We start from the raw sequence: 14571 nt of genomic DNA, 5'->3' as shown, positions 1-14571 counted from the left end.
TATGTAGCAGTACAAACGCTAACTCAATAGTCGGGCTTTCAACTCCGCTGCTGCCCTCTGGGATATAACCGTGCTTGAACAGCAACAAGATTGCCAGAGAAATATGAGAATGGGTAGCCAACCAGAAACTTGACACTATAGATGAGCAATGTTCGATTCGAACTGTTCGCCAATTTCAAATTCGAGTGATTTTGGGCATTGTTCGAGTCTTTCGACGAACTCTAACGATTTGCTTCAAGTTCGGCCGTTCGAGTTACCGTTCGATAACGGTTCGATCACCAAAAGCGTAGCTAGTTACTAGCTGGCTTTTCACTGTAATACTGTCAGTCACTGTTACTAATGATATTACCAAAATTCAGCGTATAATGTGCGTGGGGAATGGGGTTTAATCAGTGCTGCTGAGTGCTGAAAGAATGGCGATTGCCTTTTTTTTTTTTCCTAACCGTGCGTACAATCGGGCAGACCAGGCTGTCAGCCAATCACAGACACACACACAGCAAAGTGGAGTTTTGCCAAACAAGCAAGGGCATGTGTCATTGGCTGTGCATGTCACATGTCTTTGCCCTATAAGACCCAGCCATTTTCCCCATCGCCGCCATTATCTCTCTGATGCGGGTGTGTGACAGTCACCGCTCCCGCTGCTGCTGTGTGCGCTATACACTTATACAGTGCAATCTACACATTGGTTTAGGGATTAGGGACTACTTGTAATTTCAGCCCTTTTCAGGGCTACATTACAGCACTTCATAGCCATTTTTGCTAGGCAGATCTGTGCCAGCGCTGTGCAAGGGTTTGTCACAGCATCTGCCTAAATCAGCTCAGGCAGTTCCTTGGGGCAAAGTTTCATAGTCTGGGAAAGTAAGTGAGGGTTCCTCTGCTGACAAGAAAGCTATACCACCTCTGCATTGTACACACCACCTCTCCATTTTTGCTACGCAATTTTAAGTGCAAAAAGTGCAGGAAGTTTTAGTGGCATAGTTTCATAGTCATAGTATCATAGTTTTTAAGGTTGAAGGGAGACTCCCATCTAGTTTAACCCGTTGCCTAACATGTTGATCCAGAAGAAGGCAAAGTTTCATTGTCTGGGATAGTTAGTCAGTGAGGGTTCCTCTGCTGACAAGAAAGCTAGACCACCTCTGCATTGTACACCACCTCTCCATTTTTTGCTACACCATTTTAAGTGCAAAAAGTGCAGGCAGTTACTTGGGGCATAGTATCATTGTCTGGGATAGTCAGTGACGTTCGTCTGCTGACAACAAAGCTACACCACCTCTGCATTCTACACCACCTCTCCATTTCTGCTACGCAATTTTAAGTGCAACAAACAGTGTCCAATTTGTTCACAAACAAAATGAGTTGGCAAAAGGACAGATGCTGGTGGAAAGGGGAACAGGCGTGTTGGAAAGGGAAAAAAAAGTTTATGTCCGTGGGGGGGTGGTAAAGCAACAGTAACATCTGCTGAAGAAAGGTCATCTTACAGCAAAAGTAAGATGTCTACTACTTTCCATGGACAATCTGATATGATCCTTTTGTTACGGAAACGACCATTGCTACCAAAGGTAGATGAGGCAGAAAAACAGCAGATGCTTGAATGGATCTCAAGTGCTCCATCAAGTGGCCTCTCCTCCACCTCTACTTCAACATCCCAAAGACTCCAGTCCTCTGAGTTGTCACCCCAATCGCACTTGCTTTCTACCAGCTCTCAAGTCTCCACCCGCCATGCAGAGTATGGGGTAACAGAGATGGTTGAGTCTGCAGAGCTGTTCAGTCGCACTATAGTCTGGGAATGAGAGGTCTGCTCCAAAGCTACAGTGAGTCCAGACAAGGAAATGATCTGCAGTGATGTCCAGAAGCTTTGTGAGTCAGATTCAGGCCCAGATGAAGAAGGTTCTGAGCATAATGTAGACCCTCTTGGTGGCGACAATGAGGAACATGCTGATGACGATGAGACTCATATACCTGATTGGAATGACAACTTAACTATTCGGTCAGGGCAAGAAGAGGTTGGCTCTGAGGACAAGGGGAGTTCAAATACTCAGGGTGATGATGAGGTTGTAGATCCCACTTACTGTCAACCCACAGTCAGGCACTCGATGAGGTCAGCAGAGGTGGTGGAGGAGGATGCGACTGACGACGAAGTTAGCTTGTGCCTTCCTGGACACAGACGGAGTACTTTAAGCACGTCAACAACTGCATCCTCAGCCACAACTCTGCCTCTGAGCACAAGTCGGGGTGGCTCTGCAGGTCGCATGGGCTCTAAGCCTTGCCTAGCCTGGTCCTTTTTTGACATCGCAAAGGATCTCCCAACTCATGTCATCTGTAAGATTTGTCGCCAATCTCTTAGAGGCCAAAACCTCAATAGTTTGACTACTTCGTCCATGAACCGTCACATGGATATGAAGCATAAGTTGAAGTGGGAAGCTCACTGTGCTACAATGCGGCCTAGCGGAGCGGGCCAACCACCGTCTGCCCCTTCAAGTTCATCCGCGCTCTCTTCATCCTATATGACTGTGGGGACAACAGTCACACATGCTTTTGGACGCAGACCTTTCACCTCTTTAACTGCAACAGGCAGTGTGTTGGCAGGTCGTCAGTTGTTTTGGAAGTGGAAACAGCTGCTGGTGTTGAGCTCTCTCAGACATCGAAAGCACCACCTTTGGATGAAGGCAACATTATGTCTCCGCCTGCACTTTCCTCACAGACCAGCGGTTTTCCAGGGACACCCTACTCAACGCCGTCTCAGCACAGCAGCCAGTCCTCGGTCCCTCAGATGTGGACAAGTAAAAGACCATTTCCTCCTAGCCATGACAAAGCTAAGAGGTTGACTTTCACCATCTGCAAGCTGTTGACAACAGAAATGCTGCCTTTCCGCGTGGTGGACACAGAGGATTTTCGAGACCTTATGTCCGTCGCAGTGCCCCAGTAACAGATGCCCAGTCGCCACTACTTCTCCAAGAAAGGTGTGCCTGCGCTACACCAGCATGTCGCACACGACATCACCGCTTCCTTGGGAAACTCTGTGTGTGACAGGGTGCATTTTACCACAGATACTTGGACCAGTAAGCATGGACAGGGGCATTACATGTCGCTGACTGGGCACTGGGTAACTATGGTGAGAGATGGGGAAGGGTCTGCTGTACAAGTCTTGCTGTCCCAACGAGTTGTGCGTCAATCCTCTGTATGTAGAAGTTCCTCAACTGCTTCTGCCTCTTCCACCTCATCTGGGTCCTCCACCTCCGCCCAAAGCCTGTCTGGTCAGGCCACCCGCGTTGTAACTGCACACAAGGAATCCCGCACACCTCCTTACTATGCTGGCAGCAGAGCTCAACGGCATCAGGCGGTCTTTAAGTTGAAATGTCTGGGAAATGTGAGTCACACAGCTGACCAGTTGTGGTCAGCTCTGGAGACCGAGTTTCATCAATGGTTGTCTCCACTCAACCTGCAGCCAGAGAAGGCAGTGTGCGACAATGCTGCAAACCTGGGTGTGGCCTTTCGCTGGGGCAAGGTGACACACGTGCCTTGTATGGCTCACGTGCTGAACCTTGTTGTCCAGCAATTTTTAACCCACTATCCCGGCCTAGATGGGTTTCTCAGATGGGCATGGTCACTATGTGCTCACTTCCGGCGTTCACACGCAGCAGCTAAACGACTTGCATCGGTCCAGAAGTTTTTCGGCCTGCTGGTTCACCGCCTGAAATGCAATGTGTCGACACGCTGGAATTCGACTCTCCACATGTTGCAGCGACTGTGGCAGCACCGCCGAGCCCTGGTGCAATACGTTATGATGTATAGCCTGGGCCAACGAGATCCAGAAGTGGGGCAGATCTCGCTGCTGGAGTGGTCTCAGATCAAGGACCTATGCACCCTTCTGTACAGTTTCGACATGGCGATGAAGATGTTTAGCGCTGAAAATGCCATTATCAGCATGACAATTCCAGTCATTTACATGCTGGAGCACACTCTAAACAATACTGTATTTGGAGTCAGGTGGTGGGACAAGAGTAAGGGGAGGAAGTACAGGAGGATTCATATGCGGAAGGGATACCAAGATCTACAAGGTCCAGACGGTCAGCATCACCACGGCGGCAGGCATGGGACGGTGGGGGAGAGGGATTAACAAGGGTGCATTATAGCAGCCAAACTGTTGAGGAAGGTGCAGTAGCCCAGGAAGAAATGGTGGATGAACTAGGACATGGGCATGGAAGACTCAGCAGATGAGGGAGACCTTGATCACATTTCTGTTATTCGAGGTTAAGGGGAGAGGTCAGAGGAAGGAAGCATGATTCTCACCTCGCTGCCACCAACACAGCAAGGACTTGGTCCTCCTGGATGCGCAAGACACATGAGCACCTTCTTGCTGCATTAACTACAACATGACCCTCGGATTGTCAGAATTAGAAGTAATGCTGACTACTGGGTTGCCACACTCTTAGATCGCCGGTACACGTCAAAATTTGGCGAAATAATTACAGCCATAGAAAGGGACGCAGGTATGCAGGAGTATCAGCAAAAGCTGTTATACAATCTTAGCTCGGCTTTTCCACTATACACCAGTGGTGCACAGAGTGAATCTCACAGTTCTAACTTGCCAACCATGGGACTGTCGAGTCATCATCAGTCAAACCGTACCAGCAACACCTTCTCTGGTGCTAACAGCAATTTTATGGAATCGTTTCATGAATTTTTTAGACCATCCTTTGCAAGGCCACAAGACACAAGAAGCCTGACACATAGTCAACGCCTGGAGAGGATGATACAGGAGTATCTCCAAGTGAATATCGATGCCATGACTCTGCAACTGGAGCCTTGCTCATTTTGGGCTTCCAATCTGGAAAATTGGCCTGAGCTCACCACTTACGCCTTGGAGATCTTGTCGTGTCCTGCAGCCAGCGTTCTCTCAGAACGTGTCTTCAGTGCTGCTGGGTGTGTGCTGACAAATAAGCGCACGCGTCTGTCCAGTGACAATGTGGACAGACTAACGTTCATCAAGATGAACAAGTTATGAATCCGCAAGGACTTTTCTACCCCTGTGTCATCCTGGGGAGATTAAAGGCTTGTGGATTTTTGAATGTGCTTCATGAAAATCAACTTGTCAAGTTTGCAACTGGGGTACAATTGAGGCCACTTAAGTGGTGTCTGTGGCCCAATTTTTGGAAAAAAGGGAGACTCTGGTTGGAGTCCCCTTGCTGTGTTTAAAATGATCCAAGATGAAGAAGTCATGGATCAGCAAGGACTTTTCTACCCCTGTGTCATCCTGGGGAGACGAAAGGCTTGTGGATTTTGATTGTGCTTCATGCAAATCAACATGTCAAGTTTGCAACTGGGGGACAATTGATGCCACTTTAGTGGTGTCTGTGGCCCAATTTTTGGAAAAAAGGGAGACTCTGGTTGGAGTCCACTTGCTGTGTTTTACATGATTTTAGAAGGGCATGACATGCCTATATCTGTGTCTCCTCCTCCTTTTACTTGTCCAGCTCTTTTGTTTTCTCATGAGTATATGTACTTGTCACTTTTCCATGTGTTTGTGGTGTCTTGTGAGTTGTTTGTCACCTTTTGGACACCTAAGAAGGTGTTTTCTATGTGTTTGTAAGTGTTTGTGTTTGCCTGCCATTGTTTTCAATGGAGTTCGAAGGTGTTCGTCGAACGTTCATCAACGTTCGCCGAACACACTCGCCGTTCGACGAACCGAACTCGAACACTAGGGGGGTGGCTCATCTCTACTTGACACCCTTGATAAGTTACAGCCAATCGACTCCTCTAGAGACCCAATATGCACACTGATCACAGGAGGCCTCTCAACCAGGGACTTGAATGGACACCAGCCACTAGAGCAGGACTAACTCACTTTGCTGCTGAAGCCCCACCAGGACAAAGGTATACAAACAGGGCCACACCCATGGCGCTGTTATATGTGCGAGCACCTTGGAATATGGCTAAAGATTGTCACCATAGATGGAGCCCCATGCCTTGATCCCGTCTGCCGTCCCAGCCGGTCAACGTCTGCAGAGATGAGCCATCAGTCTGATGCCCTGATGATACCCTTGAGATGCAGGAGAGGAAGAGATATACCCTGTCCACACCCTATGACGGGTCAGATGCCCTTCACCAGCCAACCTACATCACCACATCCAACCAATCAAGGTCGTTGAATACAGGCTCAGGGACTTCGAGACACTGGGTTTTCCATCACCTTAGTCAGCCCAGAGATTGTTTCCCCCCAGAACACAATTTACCAGACCACCAAAGGACCATCTCCCTGGTTGGCGGCCAGTGCTCAGATATCTCTTTGGCACTTGTGTGGTTGGACTAGTGTACAAGGGAGAGGCTGAAGTGGGGCTCAAGGACAGCATCTTCACACCTGTCATTTTGAGGAATGACCTAGGACACTTCAAAGTCGAGCTGATTCAGAACCTCTGGGAGAAACATGCACTTCACCTGCTACTGCCCTGAAACTGACGGGTTGTGTGAGCACTTCAACAGAAGACTCAAATAGCTCATTAGCCGGTATGTAAAGTCTGAGGGTGGAGACTTGGAATAAAAACTGTAGCATCTCCTCTTCTCCTACCGGGAGGTGCCACAGGATACTACGGGAAACTCCCTCTTTCGAATTGCTGTATGGCCAAAAAGTATGAGGGCCTTTAGAGATGGTACAAGAGAGATTTGGGAGGGCTCCTTCCGCACAGAAAAAGTTACCATTCTGGATTATGTTCAAATGTTTAGGGAACAGATGAGGTACCTCAGGATCTTAGCCCACGAGATTTAGAAGTAGCTCAGGAAAGGCAACAACAATGTTACAACCTTACTGACCGACTACGAGAATTTGCCTATGGACAGAAGGTTCTAGTACCGGTACACAAAAACAAGCTGCAAGCCATGTGGGCAGGTTAATTTGCTATTACCATGAAATGTGGGATTACTAATTACACTGTGACTCTATATCGAGCAGGTGATCGCCAACGGACCTATCATATCAAGAGGCTAAAAGTTTGAGGAACTAGAGGTCACCAACTTAGCAGTTTGTTGTCCCCCTTTAGATGACCCAGATATGGACCAGATCCCAGACTTATTAGTGGACTCCAAAAGTGAATTGGGGTAATGGATGTCCAATTCGGGAGCAGCTTGGTTCATCCCAGAATCAGCAATTAACAAATTTGCTCAGAACATATGTAACTCTGTTCAAGAGTTGTCCTGGTCGAATACCCCTGGTCCAGCATCATGTCAACAAAGGGACAGCCACTCTACTCATAATAATAATAATATTATTATTATTACGTTTTATTTCTATAGCGCCAACATATTCCACAGCGCTTTACGATTCAGAGGGGGCATGTACAGACAATATGAGACAATACAAAATTAAGATGCCAGGAGGAGTGAGGGCCCTACTCGTAAGCTTACAGTCTATGAGGAAATAGGGGAGGCACAAAAGGTGAATGGGGGGGGGGGAGAAAAGCTTGTTATATATGGTCCAGCCATCGATTTAATAGGGTATTCAAAACCAGCTGCATGAACCCGTCATTGGCCCAAATTTATACAGGTACAGGGGACAAGAATTGAAAGTAAATTTTTATGAAGGGCAGAAAGGGACTAGATTAGATCAGGGCAGTGAGGTGATAGGCTAGTCTAAAGAAATGCGTTTTTAGGGCCTGCTTAAAGGTGTGGATGTTGGGAATTAATCGGATTGCTCTTGGTAGTGTGTTCCAGAGCATAGGCGCAGCTCGTGAGAAATCTTGAAGACGGGATTGGGTGGGGTGATAGACAGAGATGAGGGAGGAGATGTAGGGTGGTGCGGAACCGTGGAGAGCTTTGTGGGTGAGAGTGATACGTTTATGTTGGATTCTGTGGTGGATAGGCAACCAGTGCAATGACTGTCAAAGAGCAGAGGCATCAGTGAAGCGGTTGCAGAGGAAAATGATCCTGGCTGCGGCATTCAGAATGGATTGGAGAGGGGAGAGTTTAGTAACAGGGAGACCAATTAGTAAAGAGTGGTGACAGCTGGGGTGACAGATTTAAGGAGATGTGAGGGAATAAGGTCACTGGTGCAGTTAGTAGGGCGACAAGATGCGAAGAGCCTGGTGACTTCTTCTGTGACCGGATCAAAGAGTGAAAGTGAGCTAACATGCTATGAAGAAAAAGACATGGATCGCACATCCCACAAAAATACAATGATCTAAAGCCGCTAGGCAAAAAATTAATTAAATAGAACATGAGGTTCTTTTGTTACCATTCTGATCAGATTGTATTAAGCCCACTGCCACTTCACGGCAAACCTCTTGAGTGGGTCCCTATCCTAAACCTTATAGTGCGGCACCGTGCACCAACCACTGCTGCAGCGACAAAGCGCCAGCAGGGCAACAGGGCACCGCTGTTGTGGTGGTATCGTGTCAGTGGGGCACTGCGACCTGGAGCCTTGGGGGCTTTGCCTTGCAGCATGGGCGCTGTGAGGCACCAGGTCGCCTGCCCTGCTGGCGCTTTGTCGCTGCAGCAGTGGTTGGTGCACGGTGCCGCACTAAAAGGTTTAGGATAGGGACTCACTCAAGAGGTTTGCCGTGAAGGGGCAGTGGGCTTAATACAATCTGATCAGAATGGTAACAAAAGAACATCATGTTCTATTTAATTTCTTGCCTAGTGGCTTTAGATCATTGTATTTTTGTGGGATGTGCGATCCATGTCTTTTTCTTCATAGCATGTTAGTGAAAGTGAGCTAGCTGAAGTGTAGGAGGGCAGACAATGTGTGGTGTTATGAGGCTGGGAGGAAATTTCCTGGCATATATGGTCAATTTTTTCTTTAAAATAATTGGCGAGGTCATCTACACTGAGGTTGGTGGTTGGGGCCAGAACTCTTGGTCCGAGGAGGGAAAGGAAAGTATCAAAGAGTCGTTTAGGATTGTTGGCTAGAAAGGTGATGAGGGTGTTAAGGTACACTTGTTTGGAGAGGTGAAGGGCAGCATTGCATGTTTTGAGCATAAACTTATAGTGGATGAAATCTTCGTCTAGATTGGATTTTCTCCACAGACGTTCAGCACACCTGGAACACCGCTGGAGAAAGCATGTTTGCAACGTGTGCCAGGGCTGATGCCGTCTGCGCCGAGTTGCTCTGCGTGTAGCAGGTGCCGCCTCATCTAGGGCGCTCTGTAGGGTTTCATTATAATGTTTTACAGCAGAGTCAGGACATGAGAGGTAGGATATTGGGGCCAGTGATGACTGCAACTTCTTCAGAATTTTCTGGGTGTTAATGGTGTGTATATTCCTATATGGGAGGTAAGTGGGGGTGTCCTGAGTGGGTTGACAGCTCTTGACCAAGAATGAAAGAAGGTTGTGGTCAGAGAGTGGGAGAGGGGAGTTAGTAAAATCATTCACTGAACAGAGGCGGGAGAAGACCAGGTCCAGCATATTCCCGCCTTCATGTGTAGGAGAGTTAGTTAGTTGTGAAAGACCAAGAGAGGAGGTTAGAGATGAAAGATGAGTGGCAGCTGGGGAGGGGGGATCATCAATAGGGATATTAAACTCCCCCATGACAATAGTGGGGAGGTCACAGGCTAAAAAATGTGGAAGCCAGTAGCGAAATGATTCAAGAACTGAGTGGTTGGGCCTGGAGGGCGATACACAACTGCTACTTGCAGGGAGAAGAGTCTGTAAAGCCTGACAGTGTGAACCTCAAAAGAAGGGAAGAGAAATGAGGGAACAGGAGGGATGACCTGAAAAGCGCAGTTTGGGGAAAGCAGCAGACTAACACCTCCACCTGATCTGTTGTCAAGTCTAGGGGTGTGAGAAAATTGTAGGCCACCATATGAGAGAGCAGCAGCTGCGGTGGTGTCTGACTGCTGAATTCAGGTCTCAGTAAAAGCCAGGAGGTTGAGGGAATTTGAAAGGAAGAAGTCATGGATGAAGGAGAGTTTGTTACATGCTGAGCGTGAGTTCCAAAGGCCACAGTTAAAAGAGACAGCAGGTATGCCAGGAATAGTAATGAGATTTAGGGGGTTTCTGAGTATGCCAGGGAAGGAATTGAGCTTACTATTATAAGAAGGTCCTGGATTAGGTGCAATATCTCCTGCTAAAAGGAGAAGGAGAATAGAGAGAGTGAGCATGTGGTTAAGAGATATATGAGAATGTCTATTACGTTATATGGTGGGAGTGAATGGATCTGGATGGTTTATAATTTTGAAAAGAGCATGAGAGCAGTACATAGGAGAGGAGAGGAGAGAAGGACTGATATAGATGAAGTGTACTGGGTGTGTAAAAGAGCGGTAGAAATGAGGGATTGAAGCAGCTAGCATATAAATGGTACAAATACATAGGGTGGAAACATTTTGCAATACGCAAAAATTTGGAGCAAGTTTGTATGTCTTACATGCCTTACCTGTCTCCTGCCCTGTATAACTGCCATGAATAACTGCTGTGCACTTATTAAAATCAGCACTTGAATAAAATCTGCACAAATTCCCCCTGCATAAATGCTTCCCCTTAGCTAGGTTTACTTATATAGGAAAGTTTGTGCTTAGATGTGGGTCAATTTAGCTCGTTAATCAATCAATCAACTAACTTGAGACAAAATGAGGCAATAAGTTGTAATAACAACAAACAGGCTTGCATGCTAGCAGGATCATAAACCTCATGAGTAAGTGAGATAAGGTTTCTACAAACAAGAACAAGCTCAGTTAGAACTAATCTTATATACTCATACAACCGGCCTACCGTGTGACACCTCCAGTGTTGTCAATTCTGAAAGCTGACGTGGATGACATGTTAAATATGGAGGTCACAGTTTTATCCCATAGCCCATGGGCTGCCAGTGTAGTGTTTGTGCTCAAGAAGAACAAGAGTAATAATTATTATTTGATAAATTAAACACCAGCGCTATTGTAGTAGGACGAAGGAGGCTGCTTTGTCCTTCGAAACGCGTCGTGTTTTTGGACCTTGTGTGAGCCCGTAGTGGCCATCACCTATGCCTGTGATGTCACTTGCATTTTTGTATGTGATTTCTTTCTTTCGGAGCACCACCGGCCGGGGTGCTCCAGCGTGTATATCGCGTCCACTATCATCTGCTGAAGGTAGCGCAATTAACAACAAGCCACTTACTTAAGAAGCCGTTACAGAGACCTCACTTACAGCCTCTGATTCCAGGTATTCGTGTAGGTTCACGTTAAAGTGTGTCCTGACTTGCTGTATGGTTAACCTCAGCGTGTCCGTATTTGGATAATCTAGGTGGGATCCGTGCTGTCTCATTGTTCTTATATTGACTGGCATCCCTATATGTGCCACATATTTACATTATTTCATCAGTACAACCTACATTTTTACACTATTCTGTTAGTTTTTAGTGGTTGTGCATATTCAGGACTTCATTTAGAATACTACTGGATGCGCAGTGATCAAAAATTAATTATAAGTGCTATTATTATTATTATTATTATTATTATTATTATTTATTATAGCGCCATTTATTCCATGGCGCTTTACAAGTGAAAAGGCTATACATAGTATGGACAAGTACAATCATTAACAATACAAAACAGACTGGTATAGGAGGAAAGAGGACCCTGCTCGCGAGGGCTCACAGTCTACAGGGAATGGGTGAGGGTACAATAGGTGAAGACAGAGCTGGTTGCGCAATGGTGTACTGGACTGAGGGTTATTGTAGGTTGTAGGCTTGTTCGAATGGATGGGTCATCAGGTTCCTTTTGAAGCTTTACACGGTAGGAGAGAGTCTGATATGCTGGAGTAGAGCGTTCCAGAGTATGGGGGAGGCACGGGAGAAATCTTGTATGCGATTGTGGGAAGAGGAGATAAGAGAGGAGTAAAGAAGGAGATCTTGTGGGGATCTGAGGTTGCGTGCAGTTAGGTACTGGGAGACTAGGTCACAGATGTAAGGCGGAGACAGGTTGTGGATGGCTTTGTATGTCATGGTTAATGTTTTGAACTGGAGTCGTTGGGCGATGGGAAGCCAGTGAAGGGATTGGCAGAGTGGCGAGGTTGGGGAATAGCGAGGGGAGAGGTGGATTAAGCGGGCCGCAGAGTTTAGAATAGATTGGAGGGGTGCAAGAGTGTTGGAAGGGAGACCACAGAGCAGGAGGTTGCAGTAGTCGAGGCGGGAGATGATGAGGGTATGTACTAATGTTTTTGCTGATTTTTGGTTAAGGAAAGCACAGATTAAGGAGATATTTTTGAGTTGTAGTGTGCATGAGGTGAAGAGGGTTTGGATGTGCGGCTTGAAGGATAGAGCAGAGTCGAGGGTTACTCCAAGGCAACGAGCTTGTGAGACTGGGGAGAGTGAGCAGCCATCAACTTTGATGGATAAGCTTGTTGGAGGAGTTGAATAAGGAGGAGGAAAGACAATGAATTCTGTTTTGTCCATGTTAAGCTTTAGGAATCACACAGAGAAGAAGGATGAAATAGCAGACAGACATTGTGGGATTTTGGTTAGTAAGGAGGTAATGTCAGGTCTTGCTTCTGTGTGGACTATAGACGACTCAATCAGGTCACCATTATGCCTACTGCCTACGTCACAATAGAAAAAGAATGTCTGGCCATAGTCTGGGCACTGAAAAAAATGCAGCCATACCTCTACAAAAGGAGTTCATGGTCCTAACCAACCACAATCCCTTAAGTTGGCTATGGACATTTATTCAAATGGAGTATGACTTTACAATCCTATACTTTTTCTCACATAAAAAAAAGTATAGATCATGGAAATGCTGACTGACTGTCCCGACAAGTAGAGAAGGATGATGGGAAGCCTATCATGTCTGGCAGCCCTGTCAACAGTGACCTTCCCCAGGATCCAGCAGTTTCCGGAGAAAATTAACAAGGGGGAGAAATGTGATGACTCAGCATCTGGCTATTTGTGTGAGGGGTTAACTGTTCTTAATTAGGCCAAATGTATTGTTCCTTTATTTGGCTAATTTCTCTTGATTAACCAATGTTTCATGTCAGACTGACCCGGAGTCCTATTGTCTGTTAAATGTGGATTGCCTCAGCCCCTTTGGAAAATTATGTAGTCGGATTGTACTAGCAACCAATGAGTGAACAGCCATGTCCCACCAATCCTGTAAGACATAATACCATGAAATGAGCACTGAGGGGTAAAAAAAATGGCATTGCTCCTGTCACCTCATTCATTATACAGGACTTCAGCCTAGGATCCATGGTTCCAGCTGAAGGATCGCAAATCTGCTACACTGCTCAATGCTGAGCTCACAAATTCACTTTGAGAACCCAGGTTGAGATAATTTGGTCGCCTGGCTACATATTTTGTTGTGTTTGGTTAGCTTCCTAAGCTTGCCGCTATCTCCTTTCAGTAGGTGCCTGCCAAAATTTGGGTGCTGCTAGATGGGATAGTTGTCCCTGGAAGCTTTTTTTTTTTTTTTTTTATATCCTAACCCTCTTTTATTCTTTTCCACACTGTATACCTGACCTGTCTGGTGTGGTTTTTTTTGTTTTCAAAATACTGTTTGATCCCTCATGTTCTCAAACAAAACTCTGAAGCAGCTGTAGTCATACAGATAAATATACAGGTGGACTCCATTTGCTAATTATGTGACTTCTGGAGGCAATTGGTCACACAGGGGCATCATACTACAAGGGGCTTAATACAAATGCACGTCACAATATTCAGATTTATATTTTTATAATATATAGAAAACCATCTATCATTTCCTTTTCACTTCACAAATACTTGCTACTTTAGTGCTGGTATATCACATAAAATCACAATAAAGTATATTTCCGTTTGTGGGTGTAATGTAAAAGTATGTGGAAACATTCCCAGGGTGTGGATATCTTTTTAGGTGGAAAAATTCACTGGAGCACAAAATTGTGCACAATATTGTAAGTTTGGGTGCTCTAGTGACTTCTATACAGGCAAAACTGTTCTTGTCCAGAGCATCTATGCCTCTTTCAATGCATCCTTTTATTTTATCTGCATTGGCCGCAGCTTCCTGGCACTGGTTGATTTTCTCGTCCACCCACACACCCACGTCTTTTTCAGTGTCAATTTTACACAGTAGTTTTGCAACTATTTAAAAAATTGCAGTTTCACTCAAAAAACATCTGAAAACCTAAAACCCCACAAAGAATGGCAAACATTAAACAAACAGGTGAATTTAGTAAAATAGTCAAGTGCCATACATGTGGAATAAAAAACGCTTCTCAGTATTATTGGATCAAGAATCTTCATTTCAATTAACACAGCCCAAAACCATGAATTGTCTTCTCCTTCATGCCATACATGATAGTGTTATTGCTGCAGCCGGTGATCGGATATAGTCTCCAGTAATTATATTACTATACAGGATTCTTTATGATGTTACATCGTCATCTTCTCCCTATTCAGGTCCCTACAATATCGGATCCTCTCAGTGGAGATCTTCTATATAAGAGAATTCTCCTGATTGACCCTTCAAGTTTGGATAGAGACAGGGACAAGATGGTGGAGAGGATATTACACCTCATCCTAGAGATCCTCTTCCGGCTTACTGGAGAGGTGAGAGAATCTGATGACGTCACATTACATCATTCGTATCTATGGGAATAACAGATGGACAGAACTGGAGAGGTGAGGACTCTCGAAAT

General features: G+C 45.8%; 2 protein-coding genes across 3 annotated transcripts in view; one reads left to right on the top strand and one right to left on the bottom strand.

The window, feature by feature from the left end:
- LOC142312968 (uncharacterized) overlaps positions 1–14571 on the bottom strand; it is a 408714-nt gene that overhangs the window by 114274 nt on the left and 279869 nt on the right. The window lies entirely within an intron of this gene.
- Positions 1–14571, top strand: part of LOC142312238 (uncharacterized) — a 155119-nt gene that overhangs the window by 8808 nt on the left and 131740 nt on the right. Inside the window, exon 1 of one of the 2 annotated variants that reach the window (XM_075351157.1) lies at positions 14335–14482. The exons of the other annotated variant lie outside the window; for it this stretch is intronic. Within the exon in view, the coding sequence (XP_075207272.1) occupies positions 14426–14482 (57 nt within the window). The 5' untranslated portion in view covers positions 14335–14425. Of the gene's footprint in view, positions 1–14334; positions 14483–14571 lie in introns of those variants that run through there. 2 annotated transcript variants of the gene reach the window in all.

Source organism: Anomaloglossus baeobatrachus, chromosome 5 (genome assembly GCF_048569485.1).
Source record: "Anomaloglossus baeobatrachus isolate aAnoBae1 chromosome 5, aAnoBae1.hap1, whole genome shotgun sequence".
NCBI lineage: Eukaryota > Metazoa > Chordata > Amphibia > Anura > Aromobatidae > Anomaloglossus > Anomaloglossus baeobatrachus.
This window is presented reverse-complemented; position numbering and strand designations above follow the sequence as displayed.